Source organism: Panthera uncia, chromosome X, assembly GCF_023721935.1.
Source record: "Panthera uncia isolate 11264 chromosome X, Puncia_PCG_1.0, whole genome shotgun sequence".
Lineage (NCBI taxonomy): Eukaryota > Metazoa > Chordata > Mammalia > Carnivora > Felidae > Panthera > Panthera uncia.
In genome coordinates, this window is record NC_064817.1 from 82,288,099 (window position 1) to 82,305,414 (window position 17,316).

At 34.5% G+C, this 17,316-nt stretch overlaps 1 protein-coding gene across 1 annotated transcript in view; it reads left to right on the forward strand.

The window, feature by feature from the left end:
• Positions 1–17,316, forward strand: part of NRK (Nik related kinase) — a 144,762-nt gene that overhangs the window by 84,822 nt on the left and 42,624 nt on the right. Inside the window, exons 8-14 of the mRNA XM_049644148.1 lie at positions 3,052–3,162; positions 4,641–4,731; positions 7,377–7,507; positions 9,160–9,214; positions 14,152–14,230; positions 15,266–15,441; positions 17,010–17,073. Of these exons, the coding sequence (XP_049500105.1) occupies positions 3,052–3,162; positions 4,641–4,731; positions 7,377–7,507; positions 9,160–9,214; positions 14,152–14,230; positions 15,266–15,441; positions 17,010–17,073 (707 nt within the window). The remainder of the gene's footprint in view (positions 1–3,051; positions 3,163–4,640; positions 4,732–7,376; positions 7,508–9,159; positions 9,215–14,151; positions 14,231–15,265; positions 15,442–17,009; positions 17,074–17,316) is intronic.

Genomic DNA, 17,316 nt, shown 5'->3' on the forward strand with positions numbered 1-17,316 from the left:
ACATTTTCACAAGCTGAGATGCACTTTTGTGCACTTACAGGAATACTTAAACACTCCACTGCTCAAAGTAGTATGACAAAATGTGTTCTGATTCCTGGAGATGGGAGTAATAAAGTATGGAAAAGTAACATAAGTTCCTGGCAAGGGTCTTCAGGGTAAAATAGAGGAGGACTCAAATGAACACTGGGAATATCTAACATGTTTCTTTTTAAATATCGTTTTGCTGCTTTTAACTTTTTCTGTATATTTGCTGGTAAATTAGAGGTATGGCTAAGGAGACTACCTGATGGACTTGCAAATAATGACTGGATAAGTATCAATTCTAATTAGCATTCAGCATGAACATATGGATACATTTAAGTTTTTTCTAAGGAAATGCACTTATGTTTAAACATAAATCCCGGAAGTTCTTTTCTAATTTGTTAGTTGACTTATCTTTTTCTTAGTCTACTTATACCTATACTGTCACAAATTAAAGATCAATGAGATATAAATTGTAGAGGGTAACTAAAACATAAGCTACAGTTACCAGAATGTTGCTGCCTCCCACTATGGCAGAAATAGTCAAATAACAAGAAAATGAGCTCTGGTCAGAGATATGTTTATTTCAAAAGGAATATTTAGAACAGAAGCGGGGTCAGTGTCCAATTGCTAGCTACATTTCCATTTCCATTTCAAGTCAAGAATAGTATTGTGGTTTTTTTTTTCAAAATAATAACTAATAATTTTAAGAACCTTCAGTTGTCAAGGAAAGATTGTTCCACTTTACATAATGGACTTTAGGAAGCAGGGCAGTGGACATGATAGAAATATTTTCAACAAGGAACTGAATTGAAATAGTGGTTCTCAAACTTTAGTGTGCATCCGAATCTCCTGGAAAGCCTGATAAAACACAGATTGCTGAGCTCTACCCATAGGGTTACTGATTCCGTTGGTGTGGGGTGTGGGCCCATGAATTTGCACTTTTTAACAACAGATGATGATGTTTATGCTACTGGTCTGGGTACCACACTTTCAAAACCACCAAATTAGACATCTTCACTTTAATCCCATTTTATTCCAAATGTCCAGTTAAGTAAATCTTCTTTTGTCTGACAACTCCCGTTGGCATTTCATTAAATATTGCTGTACACCTTTAATGACTATTGGTATATTTTTGGCATACAATATTTGTCTTTTAATATAATTTTACTTACAATTTTTTTCCTCTTGCCTGTATGGCAGTCTCCTTATTAGATGTATTTATCAGTACTCAATTCATTCGATTATTCAACATATTTATTCAAAACCATCTATTTGCCAGGCCTTCTGCTAGATTCTGAGATTACATTGATAAGCTGAACAAACATGTCCCGGACCTGTTGGAATTTACAGTCCATTTGCAATAACCAGTATCAGTCAAATAATCACACAAATGAGTATTTAATTAGTCAGAAGGGAAATAACATGCTTCTATGTGGGCAAATAGCATGCTTCTATGTGGGCAAATAACAAAGGAATCTAAATTAAGTAGGGAATGAGAAACTCTTCTTTAATAAACTTTTTTTTGAACTGAGATCTGAAGGATGAATAAATTATTTGTGGAGGTAAGAGTTTTAATGGGACCATTTACACTGTCTTGCCCATATAAATCAAAATAAATAGGAAGTAAGTAAATGACTAAATGATTACCATTTATAAAGTGTATGTGCCAGGCATCATGCTTACAAAGCTGGGAAAATAATTGAAAATGTCTTTATGTTCCTTTAAGACTAGAGCTCTTCTGACTTAAGTAACATTAGCAAGATTTTTCCAGGGTACATCTGAATGAATGGCTTTAATTTATGTTTGTCATGGTTCAAAAGGGGCCACTTTGCTTCCATTACCACAGTTGTACATGTTGTGACCATTTCATACAGTTAACATGAAAATTAAACTTTCGTGGTTTCTCTGTATAATTAGTTTTGTTAGGCAATTTCTTCTCTTCTTTTTTGTGAGAGTGTACTTATGTGAAAGACATGCAATAATATGAATTGTGAACAAATATAAATTAAAGGAATGATTTACTGAAAAGAAAATGTTAGTGTTACAACAAGAAATGAGGTAGACTTTACATATTCATGATTTGGGGCATATCCTTTAGGTTTCCTTCATCTACAGCAATAATTAACTTGCCTACAGTTTAAAAAAACATGTTTTGTTGTATTTATAAAGAGGTTTTGACACGGGCACTAATGCAGAAACCTGTGCTTAAGAAAAGTTTGTTGGGTTGATTATAATAGATATATTCTCTTTTACATTGTCCAGGCCTCTAGCCAGCTAATATAGGAAAGGAAGTTTACTAGTTTAGTACCTGATTAATTGATGGCAAAAAGATAAATTTTCTGAGAAATTTTTATTAATAAACTAACATTTGAACAAGATGGTTTCAGTGATAATAGCCTTAAAATAGAGTTTCCTTAGCAGTAAAGTCATTTGGGAAAAATGCCCTATAGGAATACAATTGATAGTTTACCCCTTGAAATTGTAGTTTGCCACTATCTCAGGAAACAATAATCTAGAATTTAAAAACAAAAACAAAACAACAATAGCAAACAAATTTAGTCTTAATGTTGAAGTGCAAATTCTTTTAAGATCCTTCTATCCTGCTTCTTCACTTTGCAATCAAATTGTTCCTTCAATGATCTTTTCTGTTGCACTCCAGGCATCACTCAGGCTTGTCTCCTGCACAAGCTTTCTACAGGAATATAGTCATTCTTTTTTCAATAAACTGAATATTCTTCCTTCTCTTTATATCTAAACACTATCCTTCAAGGCTTAGCTCAAATTCTACCTCTTGGTTAAATATCCCTGGTGTGGTACCTGCCTTCCCTCCCTCCACTGATCTTTGGATAGGTTCCAACTCTTTAATTCCACTAGCCTTTAGAGTCTCCCACCAGACAGTTGAGCCAGTATTTGCAATGTCTTAATCCCTAACATTACATATAAATACAAGCCATATGGACTAAAACTCTCCAGATATTTTCATAGAATTACTTTCTAATTCTTGACACTTTGCTGACTTCCCTGCAGATGGTGATGGAGTTATGTGCAGCAGGCTCAGTCACTGATGTAGTAAGAATGACCAGAAATCAGAGTTTGAAAGAAGATTGGATTGCTTATATCTGCCGAGAAATCCTTCAGGTGAGTCTTCATATAGTCATTCTTCCTGCCTTGAAAATACCTGGGAGTAATATATGCAGTGTACTTTATACTTGCTCATACAGGTTGGTTTAAGAATTCTAAACATAATCTCTGGATCAGGATACCAAAAAAGACCTAAAGGCTTTAGAGAAAGCAGATTTTCAGGTGATGTCTATGTCCTTAACTTTAGATAGGTTGCAATATGGGTAACCAGGCCCTTCCAAACCTTGCTCTTTAATGGTCCTGTCAGAGTTAGACTATTGTGTTCACTGGATCATAGAAATAACCACTTGGAATATTTATTACATCATTCAGATTTTTAGAGTTCTTAAAAAAAAAAGCTGCACTATATCGTTAGAGATTAAAAGTGAGACAAAAATCCGTGTTTTACAGAATGGCCCCAAACCATCCATAACCATTTTGCAGACAGATATCCTATTTGAAGAATGCCCTACTTTTAAAGCTTGCTTTATTTTGAATACCAAGTTGGATGAGAACAATCTTCTTGATCTACCACACTCAAATTTTTCTGTGTGGCTTAGGTGCTTAGGGTCACCCGAGAAGGATATTAACAGAACTGAATCGGACCACTGATATACTGTTAGAATGTCCTTCCTCCCATCTTAATTGGATTCACTTGTGCTAATAGTGTAACTAGTTGAGTGCAAACTCTATACTGAGTTTAAATTCTGGTTCATGATGTATTAGCTGTGTGTCCTTGAATCAGTTACTTAATTTTTCCAAATCTCACTTTTCTTATCTATAATATGAGGTGATAGTAGTACCTTCCTCAAAGGATTGCAGTGACAACTTCATAATTTCCTTCATGTAAAGCACTTAGCACAGTGCCTGGCAATAAAGTAAAACAAAATAAAGGATTCAATTAATATTAGCTGTTTTTACTGTTACTTCTGTTATTAATCCCCAGTTATTATCTGGAGCAATCTCACTGAAGCCAGGTCACAGGTTAGTTTTAGTGGTGAACAGGCTGGAGCCAACATAGTAAGCCAATCCAAATTGCAAATGCTTTCAAAGGAATTTCCATAGTCCCCCAAATTCTCAGCCTACAAGGTTGACTAGAAAATATTCTGGATTAATGAAATGGTTGAATGAGGAATAGAGTAAAACAGTGGCTATGATATTTAAGGTGTCCAGGTCTTCACTCTTATGGTTAGTTGGAAAGATGGAGGCTAGAAAGGAAGGTAAATGGCCCAATGTATACAAATATTACTTTTTGGTGTTCTTTTCCTTTCATGGGTGTCCTGATTTATTTTCCTTTCCTTATAGCCAAAAGCAGTATTTCTGGGAACTGGTTGTAGTAATTCCAGCCTAAAGAAAGAATTTTGTCTGAAAAAAGCAAATCTGGGCCATTTTTCTAACCAAAAGGTTTTCCAAAAATACTAAGAACAGTACCAGAAAGAGAGAAAATATATATAGTGATGTGACTTTTTAAATAAATATACATTATCTATGTGCAGGGCTTAGCTCATCTTCATGCACACCGTGTAATTCACCGGGACATCAAAGGTCAGAATGTGTTACTGACTCATAATGCTGAAGTAAAACTTGGTAAGTTTGTTCTTGTAGTACTTTAAGTGGTGCCCAAAATATTTTAATGGAGAATAATCCTTTAAGATAACTATGCTTTTATCATTTCATTAACAATATCTGCTACTTATTTAGGCTGTGTCTTCATTGCTTGCAAAACCAGTGAAATTTTGAAAATTTGTTTGGTGAGAAAGGTGGAGCAGGAGAAAAATGCACCATTTACTGCTTCTCTGGAATCCTGTAGTTCAAAACAACTTTTAAATTATAATGGAAGGCTTACATTTTGGTCATTGTTTTACTCTCTATTAAGTATAGGTATTATATTTATTTCAACAATTGAATTGAGTATTTATTATGTGCAAGTTTTTGTGCCATGGACAAGAAACAAAGACAATTCTTCCACATCACAAAGCCATATTTTCCAAAGAACATCAAATAACTTTTAAATTACTTAAGCATAAATTGCTTCTTTGGACTTTCGCCTCAAATATTTGAAGAACTGATATCAGTTGCTCTCATAATATCAAAATCAAGTTCAGAATTAGAAATCAAAAGACCAGAAAGTCCCTGGCTTTCTATTCCAAGATTTAAAATGGCATAATTTATTTAAAAATAAACACACATATTGTCTCACAGGCACACAAGGTACAATTTATTGTACCCTTTAATGTTTAATATAAATATTGTTGGTTGGGTTTTAAATAATACCATATGATTAATGTTAGTACTATGCAATGGCAGATAACCTCATTGATATAGAATATAAATCACTGGTATTAAATCCTGTATTATTTTTAAATGATATCAGTTCTACCATATCTCTAGCATGACCTTAAGATAGTTCCCATTTTCCTTACAAAAAATATAACCATGGCAGAGATTTTTGTTCATTCATTGAGAATATGTTCATTGAATATTTGCAGAAGAAGCTTGAGTAATAATCGTTCCTGAAATAAGAAAAAAGTAATTTCAAGAAAATGTGTTATGTCTCATGTGTTTAAAAGCTACAAAGCTAGAAATACAATTTTAAGACACTGTGCCAATACCTTGGGGGAATTTGGATCTCATATTCAAATGTGCAGGATAGATAATCTGTTGCAAGGCTACATACATACTATGTTCACATGTGGCAGCACTCCTATATATTTGAGCCAGGTTACTGGCCAACTCTACCATTTGCAATACAGAAGAGAAATTGTTAAGTAAATGAAATGCCACTGAAAAATCTGTCACAAAGTCCATGCACTAAAGCTCATGTACTTTACTCTGTGGGAGAGACCTTTTAGTATGGATAAGAATTTAATCAGGCTTATTTTACATATAACCCATATACATTTGGTTTTACATTTCTCAGATTCCAGGATATTTTTAAGCAACATATTATGAGAAGGTTGCAGAAGGAAAACCCAAAGCCATCAAAAGGGAGTGATAGGAATGAGACTGGAAAATGATCATATTATAATTGCAATTGATAAGTAATCCTTATATTCTGGTCCCTAGGTCATTAAAGAAAAGGTTAAATTATACCACTGTTGAGGTCTCATCTCTACGTTTGTCTTCATTTCAAGCTTTTCTTGTTTCCTTTTCTTCCATCCATCACTGTTTCTTCTAGTCTTTTCTCTTTTCATTTTCTTCCCTGAATGTCATATATTAGCTCATGGCCTTCATAGGTATCTCTTGGCCCTTTAAATTGGCCCTCAGGGATAGTGAGACTGCTGGGCTCTGATTTAACCTGTTCTCCAAAAATATGTAGATAATGAGATTGTTCAATACCCAGTGATGATTTGCACATATTATAGGCACTTTTTATTCTTGTTAAATCCTTCCTTAAAGAATTCTTTAAGCTCTTAACTTCTTAATTTTTCATTTCTTCTCCTAAATTCTTCAAACTACTATTTAGACAGTGTTGCTATCCATCCTCTAGATTCCTGGAAACCATTCTAAATTAGAAAATCTACTTCATTTTTCATCCCTGAAAAGTTTCATCTACTTTCATTTTTCATCTTTTTTTTCTGGACTAAATAACCCCAGTCTACTTTAGCCTCTTTTCTGTCTGTTACTGAGGATACCATACTAAATATTTTCATATAATGTATCCCACAGATTAATAGAAGACTGAACTTTTACAGTCTAACCTAAGATATAGATACCACAGTAAATATATGCATCTGATTCAGAAGATCTGTAGAAGAACTTAAACTAAATTCTAGCAGAAAACTCATTTTTCTTTATTGGTGTAATAGGACTTTCTAATGTCATGAGCGAGGCTTCCTAATAAGCTACTAATAGGTTTTAGATTTCTTAGATGTTGCTTATAGTGCTGGTCTTCCTCCAGCTTGGTGGCAGATCCAAACACTACATATGTTATCACTTCAGAGGTTCAGGGTATACTGATGGAACTTTATTTTTAATATTCATGGTAAACTTTCAGCCAAACCTACTGTAGATTTATAATAGCACTTCTGAGTCTCTTTCCAACATAAATAGAAGCAAAAGCCTAATTCTCACTCAGTATTTCTGTAGTGGACTTCATGGTAAAGTTTTCTGGGCTGGAATGAAAATCTGTTATCCATTGTGGATTTTGTATTGGCTTTCCAAGTTAAAGCAATAACTTATTGAGCTTTTTGTTACTGATTAATTATTTTGACATATGCTGAATTTTGCAGTGGATTTTGGAGTGAGTGCCCAGGTGAGCAGAACTAATGGGAGGAGAAATAGTTTCATTGGGACGCCATACTGGATGGCACCTGAGGTGATTGACTGTGATGAGGACCCAAGACGCTCCTATGATTACAGAGTAAGTGTGAAGATTCACATAGTGGGAATCAAAGATTGGAAAGGACTTTTAACTAATATTTATTTGTAAATGATAAAAAATAAAAAGCAGGCAACTCCTTTCACATTAAACTCTAATAAGAAAGACTAGCTGCTATTCTTATTTGTGGTTTGATTATATGCATAAATGTAATATTTTCTAAGAATATAGACAACATAGACCACTGGGAATTATATACATTTGAGGAAGAATGTCTAGTTCATGTTGCTTGCAACTTCTTGGGAAAAATATTATATTATGTGGCTTTATATGGAAATTTAACTTCCAGGGGCAGAGAACTTCGTAAACCTAAAAATGAATGAATGTGAAGCCAATTATTAATCCCCACAGTAACTTAGCTTCAAAAAGAAAAAAATAATAATTCGATTACTCAGGGTAACGGAGAAAATCCTTGTCATGGTTCACCTCCAGACCACTGAAAATCAGTGGAATAGACAAATTAAGTAACAATTCATGGTATTTATTAAAATTTCCACTGAAATTGCAATTTGGACAATATACATCTATGTACACATTTCAAAAACCTGATGTGGAAAGAAAACTCTCCATTTGTTATAGACTGGAAAAACCACACTCAGTCTTCACATCATAAGTCATCCAAACAATTCATTGTGGCTTCATTGTGTGGAACCTAGGGCTCAATACTTGAAGTTGATTAATTCAAGTCTCATCTCTTTTCCCTTTTCCTTAAATGCCCTCTGCTTGATCTGCAAGCAGATCCATTGAGAGTTTATAGTCTATTGCTATTACAGGCTATGGAGACTATGGAAGTATAATGTTCTTTTAGGTGGCTTGCTATAAAAATGATGCTTTATGCCTGTACAAATTTTTTTTTGCAGTCTTCAAAGGACTTTCACCTATATTAATCATTTATTTTTTTTCATTTTTAGCCTCATTTAATTGAAAGAAAGCTTCAACTTACACCATCACAACAATCATTTGAAGCTAAGAACTCTATTAGCTGAGATTCTCAGAATTCAATTGACTTGTTTAGGAGTCATCCAGCCAGCCAGTGTACCTCCAGCCCTGTGCCCTTTCCACGTTCTAAAAAATGAAGTACAGTTAATAGTGAGGATAATTTCCTTGAGCCTCTTGGAATATCATTTCCTATAATAACAATAATTATATTATCAATTTACTATATTCAAGTAACTGCTGAAAATGCTTTTTATATATGTTATCTCATTTAATACTCAGACCAGTGCTATGAGGTGGATATCATTATTATCCCCATTTCATATAGGGTAAAATTGAGGTACAGAGAGTTAAATCATTTATCTAAGAGGGCACAGTTAATAGATCTATGTGATTGGATTTCTTCACAGCAAGCTCCTTTTGTTATTTCAGTTAAGGCAGCAATAGCAATACACTCAAGATGAATTTTCCCTACACTGAACCCTATCCCATATCGTTCTGTTGTGTGGTGTAGTACTGGCAGATCACAAGCTTAGATAACATCTTCCTACAACACCATTCTGTAATGAAGGTTCATTGTAGAAAACCCATAAAATGGCTCTGGCATTGACACTCCCCCAACCAAAGATTGTTTTGAAATTCTAAATACTATTAATTTTCCAGCTTAGGTGACTTTGGGTTCATTTTTTCTTTTGCAGAGTGATGTGTGGTCCGTGGGAATCACTGCTATTGAAATGGCTGAAGGGGCTCCTCGTGAGTAAAAATGATGTTTATTTGTTAAAAGCTAGGGAAGCATGCTATACAAATCTGCAACTTGCACCAGTCAGCTTGTCTTGGTCAGACAGATGCCACACTATTGCCAAACCATAAATGCTGGACTTCTGATTGATTATCAAATGTTCTAGTCAGAATGGCCAGATATATCTATAAAGAGTTTGTGCTTTTCTCTTATTATATTTTATTTTAGGCTTATTGAGTATTATTTCAATTTAGCATCAAAATTATTTGGTACTGACAGTCATAACTAATAAGAATCTGAAGGCTTTCCAGTACATAGTTATTGGTGGAGTATTTAGGTTCCAGAACATTTATAGTCACACACTGCTACTGTTGCAGACTATGACAGTTAAGAGAATCTTCCAGTGTTTCACTGAAAATAAACCAATCCTCAACTCTGGGAAGTGAGTAGCTTTTTGTTTGTTTGTTTGTTTGTTTGTTTTTCATTTGGAGTCAGTCAGCTCACGTTTGGTGCCTTCCTTGCTCCTTTTAGCAACTCCAGTGTCCTTAATTGCTCAGAAGACTCAGTTTCCTCTTGTTTCCTCCTCACCCCCATCATTTAAATGATCTGTTAGTATTCTGTTCTCTCAGCACACTGCTTTCTGGTAGGAAAGTAAAAATTAAATGTGAACTTAGATATAAATGATTGATAGCCATCTAATGTATGACACCCATAAGCAGGGCATATCTACTGTCCTCAATACCTAAATCTAAAGGTATAAATGATACATACATTCCTTGTGTCATTGGAAGAGAAGTGAGAGAAATACCTGGAGTGTTTTTTTGAGGGGCAGGTGGGTGGAGTGGAATTTCTTTGCTTATCCCTTTCTAAGGAGATCCTATAAGTTCCCACGTTCCTGCATGGTCTGTCGGCACAATGCCCAGACAACAAGCTTTATAAGTTTGAAATATCTTAATACTGTGTTTCAAGTCCAATGGGAGTAATTTCAAGGGGTAGAAATAATGGTAACTTGTCCCTCTTTTCATGCCCCCAGAACTGCAAAGCATCTGTTTTGGGTGAATAAAAACTTAGTGATGGCCACATATATATAATTGAAATGAGACTGGGAAGATGCATATTATTGCTCATCACCTCTTGATTATTTCTCTTTGTGAAACATGCTTAGATTATATTAGATTGAGCAGCAGCAGCAGCAGCACCTTCTCCTCTTCTTTTTGCACCTCTTTCTCCTCCTCCTCCTCTTCCTCTTCTTCTTCCCCTTCTTCTACCCCTTCTTCTTGTTCTCCATCTTCTTCCCCCTCCTCTTCCTCCTCCCTCCTCCTCCTCCTCCCTCCTCCTCCTCCTCCTCCTTCTTCTTCTTCTTCTTCTTCTTCTTCTTCTTCTTCTCCTTCTTCTCTTAACAATATGGTATTTCATATGAGTGTTGATGTATGTGTTTTTTTAGGATGCATGACTGCATCAAAGAGTATATGTTTTTTGTTGTTTTGGAATGTTCCTTACCACGTCTTTAAAAAAAAACTGTCTTTCTACATTTTGAAGATTTGTACTTCCTAATTCACCTTTATTTTGTTTAATTTTTTCATTCCAAAATATTAAATCATGGGAGAAAAAAAAGGAGTAATGAGCAAACTCACAGAAGGACTACAGAGAAGGAGTTTTGCACAGAATACACAAATGGCAAACTTCTTACAAAAGATGTGTGAGGACCAGGAGTTTATTAATTTACAATGAGAAAAAATAAGACCAACATGCCTAAATAAGTAATCAGAAGGCTGACACTTTGGTGATGAGTAACTTGAAATAGCCACTCTGCTAAAACATTGGTCTTTCACCAGCCTCCTATATTGCCTGGAGTATTAACTTTGGATAGAAATGATCGTCATTAACTTAACTGTAGAAATCCTCCAGGTTTTGATAATTACCGTCTCAGACGGGGTGGCCCTCCAAAGTTACAATTATATGCTAATTGACTCTGAGGTCCAGATAAGAAAATTTATTTCTTTCTCTCTTTTTTTGGTGACTCTCTCCCAGAGATGTAAAAAAAAAAGGGGGGGGGCACGGAGAACATCTTCTCACTAAAAGGGTGATGTAGAGGTTCTCAGAGGAGAAAAGACCTGTACCATTGCAGGATCCATTGCCAGGATCTTCTTAAGTGCTTGGGTCCTTTCTTCCTTCCTTCCTTCCTTCCTTCCTTCCTTCCTTTCTTTCTTCCTTTCTTTCTTTCTTTTTCTTTCTTTCTTTCTTTCTTTCTTTCTTTCTGTTTCTTAAATTATACATATGAGTGAAATCATATGGTGTTTGTCTTTCTCTGTCTGACTTATTTCACTTAGCATTATACCCTATATAAATGTATTTTTAAAGGAGGCTTGCTATTTCAAAGTAATGAGCCTCTAATGGTAAAACATTTAGGCATGTTATATGTGGGGTAAAGGGAGCATTTACTGGAATTCCTAAAATTAGACTATATAGGAAACCTCCACTGTTTGACATAGCTCTTGTACCCACCCTGTACTCCATTCCTTTGTGGACTTCTCATTTCCCTTAATGACAACTTCTTTAGTCTATGCTCTAGCTCTTGACCCCTGGGGGTGTTGTTAGTTGACTAAATGATGCTCAAGTGTTAATAAATGACAACTGTTTAGTATTGTACAAACTCACTTAAAATATGTTTAAAGGACAGAATCTGGTGACTGAATGGTTATAGTAGGGGAATGAAAAGAACAAAATGTGATCCTGATCTTTTGAGCTTGGGGATAATCCTGCCATCAATTATAAAACTGTACCTCTGTTAATCTTTACCTATGTAATTGAACCAAAAACTTGACCTTTGAACAAGTGCCTTTATATCACTCTAATGAAAGCACCCTGGGGAGTTTTTTCCTACTATCATAAGAAGCTAGTTTGGCATTGTAGTTTTTCTGAGATGTATTTTGGGAGAGAAATGATGACTCTAAAGAGTCACTGATATCAAATTGTCCTCACATGAATGACACACCTGTAATATTAGATGAAATTTATTGGTGAGGGTGTGGAGAAAAAGGAATCCTCTTGCACTGTTGATGGAATGCAAACTTGTGCAGTCACTGTGGAAAAGAGTATGGAGGCTCCACAAAAAGTTAAAAATAGAACCACCTTATGATCCAGTAATCACACTACTGGGTATATACCCCAAAAATACAAAAACACTAATTTGAAAGGACATATGCACCCCAATGTTAATTGCAGCATTATTACAATAGCCAAATTATGGAAGTGTCCATCATACATGAGTGGATAAAGATATGGCATACACACATATATCTATCATCTATCTATCTATCTATCTATCATCTATCTATCTACAGGGAATATTACTCAGTCAAAAAAGAATGAAATCTTTCCATTTACAACAACATGGATGGAACTAGAGACTATTATGCTCAGTGAAATAAGTCCATCAGAGAAAGACAAATACCATATGATTTCACTTATATGTGGAATTTAAAAACAAAACAAACAAGCAGAGGAAATAAAAGAGAGAGAAACCAAGAAACAGGCTCTTAACTATAGAGAACAGACTGGTGGTTTCCAGAAGGGAGGTGGGTTAGGGGGATGGGTGAAATAGGTAATGGGGATTAAAGAGTACACATCATGATGAGCAATGAGTAATGTATAGAATTGTGAGTCATTAAATTATGTACCTGAAACTAGTATAATACTGTATGTTAACTATACTGTGATTAAAATTAAAAACTTGATAAAATAAAAAATATATATATTAAGAAAAAAATAAATTTACACTATGGCTCTCCTTTGGGGATATTTTCCAATATAGCACATATTGGAATAGGCTTTTTTTTAATATAGATGTGTGTTTCAAAAAGAGAATGAAAGTCCTATAATTTGGCACAGACCTGAAGTGTCAGAGTGTTAAAATCTTTATTATAATACCAATAGCTAATATTTACTAAGTGCCTACTCTGTGCCAGACACTTTTATGTGTAGGTTAATGCTCACGACATCTCTTTGAAGGAATTCTTGATTTTTTTTTCCAGATAAAGAAACTTAGGCACAGATAGGTTAAGTAATTTGTTTGAGATCACAAAGGCAGAACTAGGATTTGAACCCAAGTGATCTTACTCTAGAGGGTAACAATTTGTTACACTGTATCTACTATTTATACTACACTATATTTAACAATTAATTTAATTTAATTTAAATAAATATACTACACTACATTTAACAATTTGTTACACTATATCTACCTCTTTTCCTAGGACTGCCAGCTTCCAAAACAGATTATTCTCATCTTTTTAGACCACTAAATCATTCTTTATATATTATTGTGCTTAGCTACTTGTTTTGTTGACTTTTTCGGCCTATAATTACAATTTTATAACTACAGATACCTACAACACAAAATACAGAAGAGTATTTGTCTTCATTTTGGGTTTACATCTCTAGATAGAAATCATCCATCACACATTTTGAAATTTGTATCCAGTGTAATTTATTATTAATTTGCCACACCTGATGATGGCGATGCTTGAGGATCTTATAAAATGGACTGTTTGGGGGCGCCTGGGTGGCTCGGTTGGGTAAGCGTCCAGCTTCAGCTCAGGTCATGATCTTGAGGTTTGTGACTTTGAGCCCCGTGTTGGGCCGTGCTGACAGCTCAGAGCCTGGAACCTGCTTCAGATTCTGTGTCTCCCTCTCTCTCTGCTCCTCCCCTGCTCATGCTCTGTCTCTCTCTGTCTCTCAATAATAAATAAACGTTAAAAATTAAAATAATATAATGGACCGTTTGCATTACAATGAGCTTTTCCATTGACTACATTAATATGTATCTATTTATTCCTCAGTGTCTCCTTAATATGAAATGTGAAAGAACACTGAGAATCCCCTCTGGAATGAGGAATGTGCTGTTGTTACCCTTCTCATTCATTCTAAACATATCTATTTTCCTTTGCAGCCCTGTGTAACCTTCAGCCCTTGGAAGCCCTCTTTGTTATTTTGCGGGAATCTGCCCCCAAAGTCAAATCCAGTGGATGGTAAAGATAAATGACTTAATCTTCTAAACACATTAACTTGACATTTTTTTATGTAGCACATGAGTTTTAATTAATTTTATAATCCTGTTTCAACATCTTTGTTGGACAGTATTTCCTAAAAACTAATATCTTAATGATTAGTTTTCATTAAAAGCTAGCTAGTCAACTAGAAATAAGTAATACCTTCCATATATATTATGATGATGTCACTGCCCTGGAATTAATGGCATGTTTAGTTGTTTCCTCATTAATGGCATGGACCAATAGAAATCATTTGTGATGTTTCTTACTGTGCCTAGATAGGCTGTCAGTGATTGTGATATATAACTCAGTTGTTCAGCCCATTGAAAAACATCCACAGATCTAGAGGAGAGAATTTGTTCTTCCAGAGTGCTACCGGCCAACTAAACTTGGGAACCCTTTACACTGAAGCATTTTGATTGAATGTCTGAAGCTCTTGCTTATTCTTAGCATTTATTGCTTGCCCTGGTAAAAGTGGTGACTGTGATTTAATTGCTGACATTTTTCCTTGTGATTCAATTTAACCCTTACCACAGATTCAGGCTTTCTGGCCACATCTGTTTTAATGGGCCATTTTATAAGATTAGTTAGTCCTGTTGCTATTAACATCCTTTTTTGGATCATCATACCTACACCTCCATAGCTCAAAATACATATAGTCAAGTGAAACATTCAGGCTTCAAAGTATGACTCCTGTTGGCTGACCAGTCTGGTCTCATGACCTGCATATATTGCATTAACCACTTCATTGCCATACCATCACTTGACTTTTTACCATGTACATACTTCTGTACTCCTTGAAGTTTCTACTACTATTTAAATGCCATTGACTCTGACTTATCTGTAGTATAATGTATATTGTCAAGCTGCAGGATATATGGCAATTGAAAAGACAATTATAACTAGAGGCAACTCTCTCCAAAAATATGATCTGCAGAGTGGCATGTGTGTGATGGTGGGAGAAAATATAGTAGTCCTGAGGATACTCTTTTATCTCTGACTCATTTCTTTTAGGTCTCGTAAGTTCCACAATTTCATGGAAAAGTGCATGATAAAAAATTTCCTATTTCGTCCTACTTCTGCAAACATGCTTCATCACCCTTTTGTTCAGAATATAAAAAATGAAGGACATGTTGTTGAGTCATTAAAGAAGCATCTTACTGGAATCATTAAAAAGAGACAGAAAAAAGGTTAGAATATGTGAACTTTCATTTTACTGGAATGGATATTTAGATGAAAGCAAAATTTATTCATTTTTTCAGGAAAAAATAATATTTTCTTAAGAATTACATTGAAAGTAAAAATTCTGAGGCCTTTGATATTTAGTTTTTCCACTAATATTCCATGTGCAGTTAATTATCTCTCACCTGGTCGTCTGTATATATATAGGATTAAACAGATACTGTTTAGAACTGGCAAATGTTTATATTTACAAAAACCTTGAATGCATCCAGAATAATTTTGTGATGTGCCAATTTTATTTTAAGAAAACTCCTAAGTAAAGAAAAAAATAAATAAAAAATATAACAAAATCTATATCTTAATGCTCTTTTTTCTGTTTTTTTAATTAACTCCATTGAGATAAATGGATTTATAATTACTCATCTATTGGCTGTCAATTCTGAAGTAATTTCTGTGCACTATATAAAGTTTGTTTTATACACTAATCTCCAACTATAAGATGTAATTAAAAGAACTAATTTATACAAATAACAGTTTCTGTATATTAATGCCAAAAATGGCAGGATGGATTTTCATCAAATCCAGAGTAAACTACTTAGGAAGTTCTAACTTTATAGGTTGTATGGTATATTCCACGTTTAATTTGGGGCACCATAGGTAGTGTTGTGAGTGGTGATGTAGTGGAAAAGGGGAAACCTGAAACATAGCAGGCATTCTCAGAATAGCTACAGAATTTATTGCAATAGAGTTTATTCCTCCTGCATAATTATATGTATCTTATTTTGGAGTGAGAAACAGCAGAAATTATTTTATTTAACCATGTGGAAAATTCACTGGACCAGCATTACAAAAGCCAGCCAGTCTGAATTTGGTGTAGGAAGACCCCATTTCTACTTGAGAATTTGCTAATTTCCAGAGTTGCAAGATTTCCAGAATGTTACCTGCAGAAAAAGCCACATTTATGTGGGAATTGCTTAGATATAAATATAGTTACCCTAAACACTTTTATATAGGAAATTCAAAATAAATCTCTTGTTTGTAAGCTTCTCTATTTCGGTACAGCACAGCTGAAATGAAAGAAGCTGAACATGTTGAATGTAAGTGTAAAACCCAGAATTGAGATTTTCACCTTCTCATTGAAAAGACCAAAGATCCTGATCCTCATTTTCAAAGATCCTCATTGAAAGGACCAAAGATAGATGTGGGCCCAAGACATAAACTTCTTGCATCTACATCACACACATATAGGCCATGCTCAGAAACCATCTAGAGTTCCTCTTGTCCCTTTCTCCCTTTGCCTTTCTGAATTATTTCTCTTTAGAATTACAGCAACCAAATTTCTAAATTCCCTTTCCTGTGCCCAGAGAAATTAATCTGTATGGAATAGCTTCACTGTGCTGCAAAAGTGGTTCTAAGAACTAGGATATTGTCTACATTACCAACCAGGTGTGATTTGAAGGGTTACTTTCTTGTCCTTGTAAATTTACTTGACATCCTGAGCATTAAATGGTGAAAATTCACTAGGGTAAATTGCATTAATCTCTGCTGATTTTTATGTATATTTTTTTATACAAAGGAATACCTCTGATATTTGAAAGAGAAGAAGCTATTAAGGAGCAGTACACCATGAGAAGATTCAGGTGTGTTAGATAAATTGCATATAATTTGTTGTTAGCAATTTATTTAAGACAGTTGATCCTGTACTGTTGCATTTGACTCAGAAGAGTAATCCTTTCTGATACAACAAATAACAGATCTTTTTTTTTTCAAAACATATTTGAATGGAAATGTTGAGAAAAAATTTTTATTACTATTCAAAGATTCTTTCATTTCTGGCAGTAGAATGATAAAGTAGTTTATGAGATAATTAATATTGAGTATAT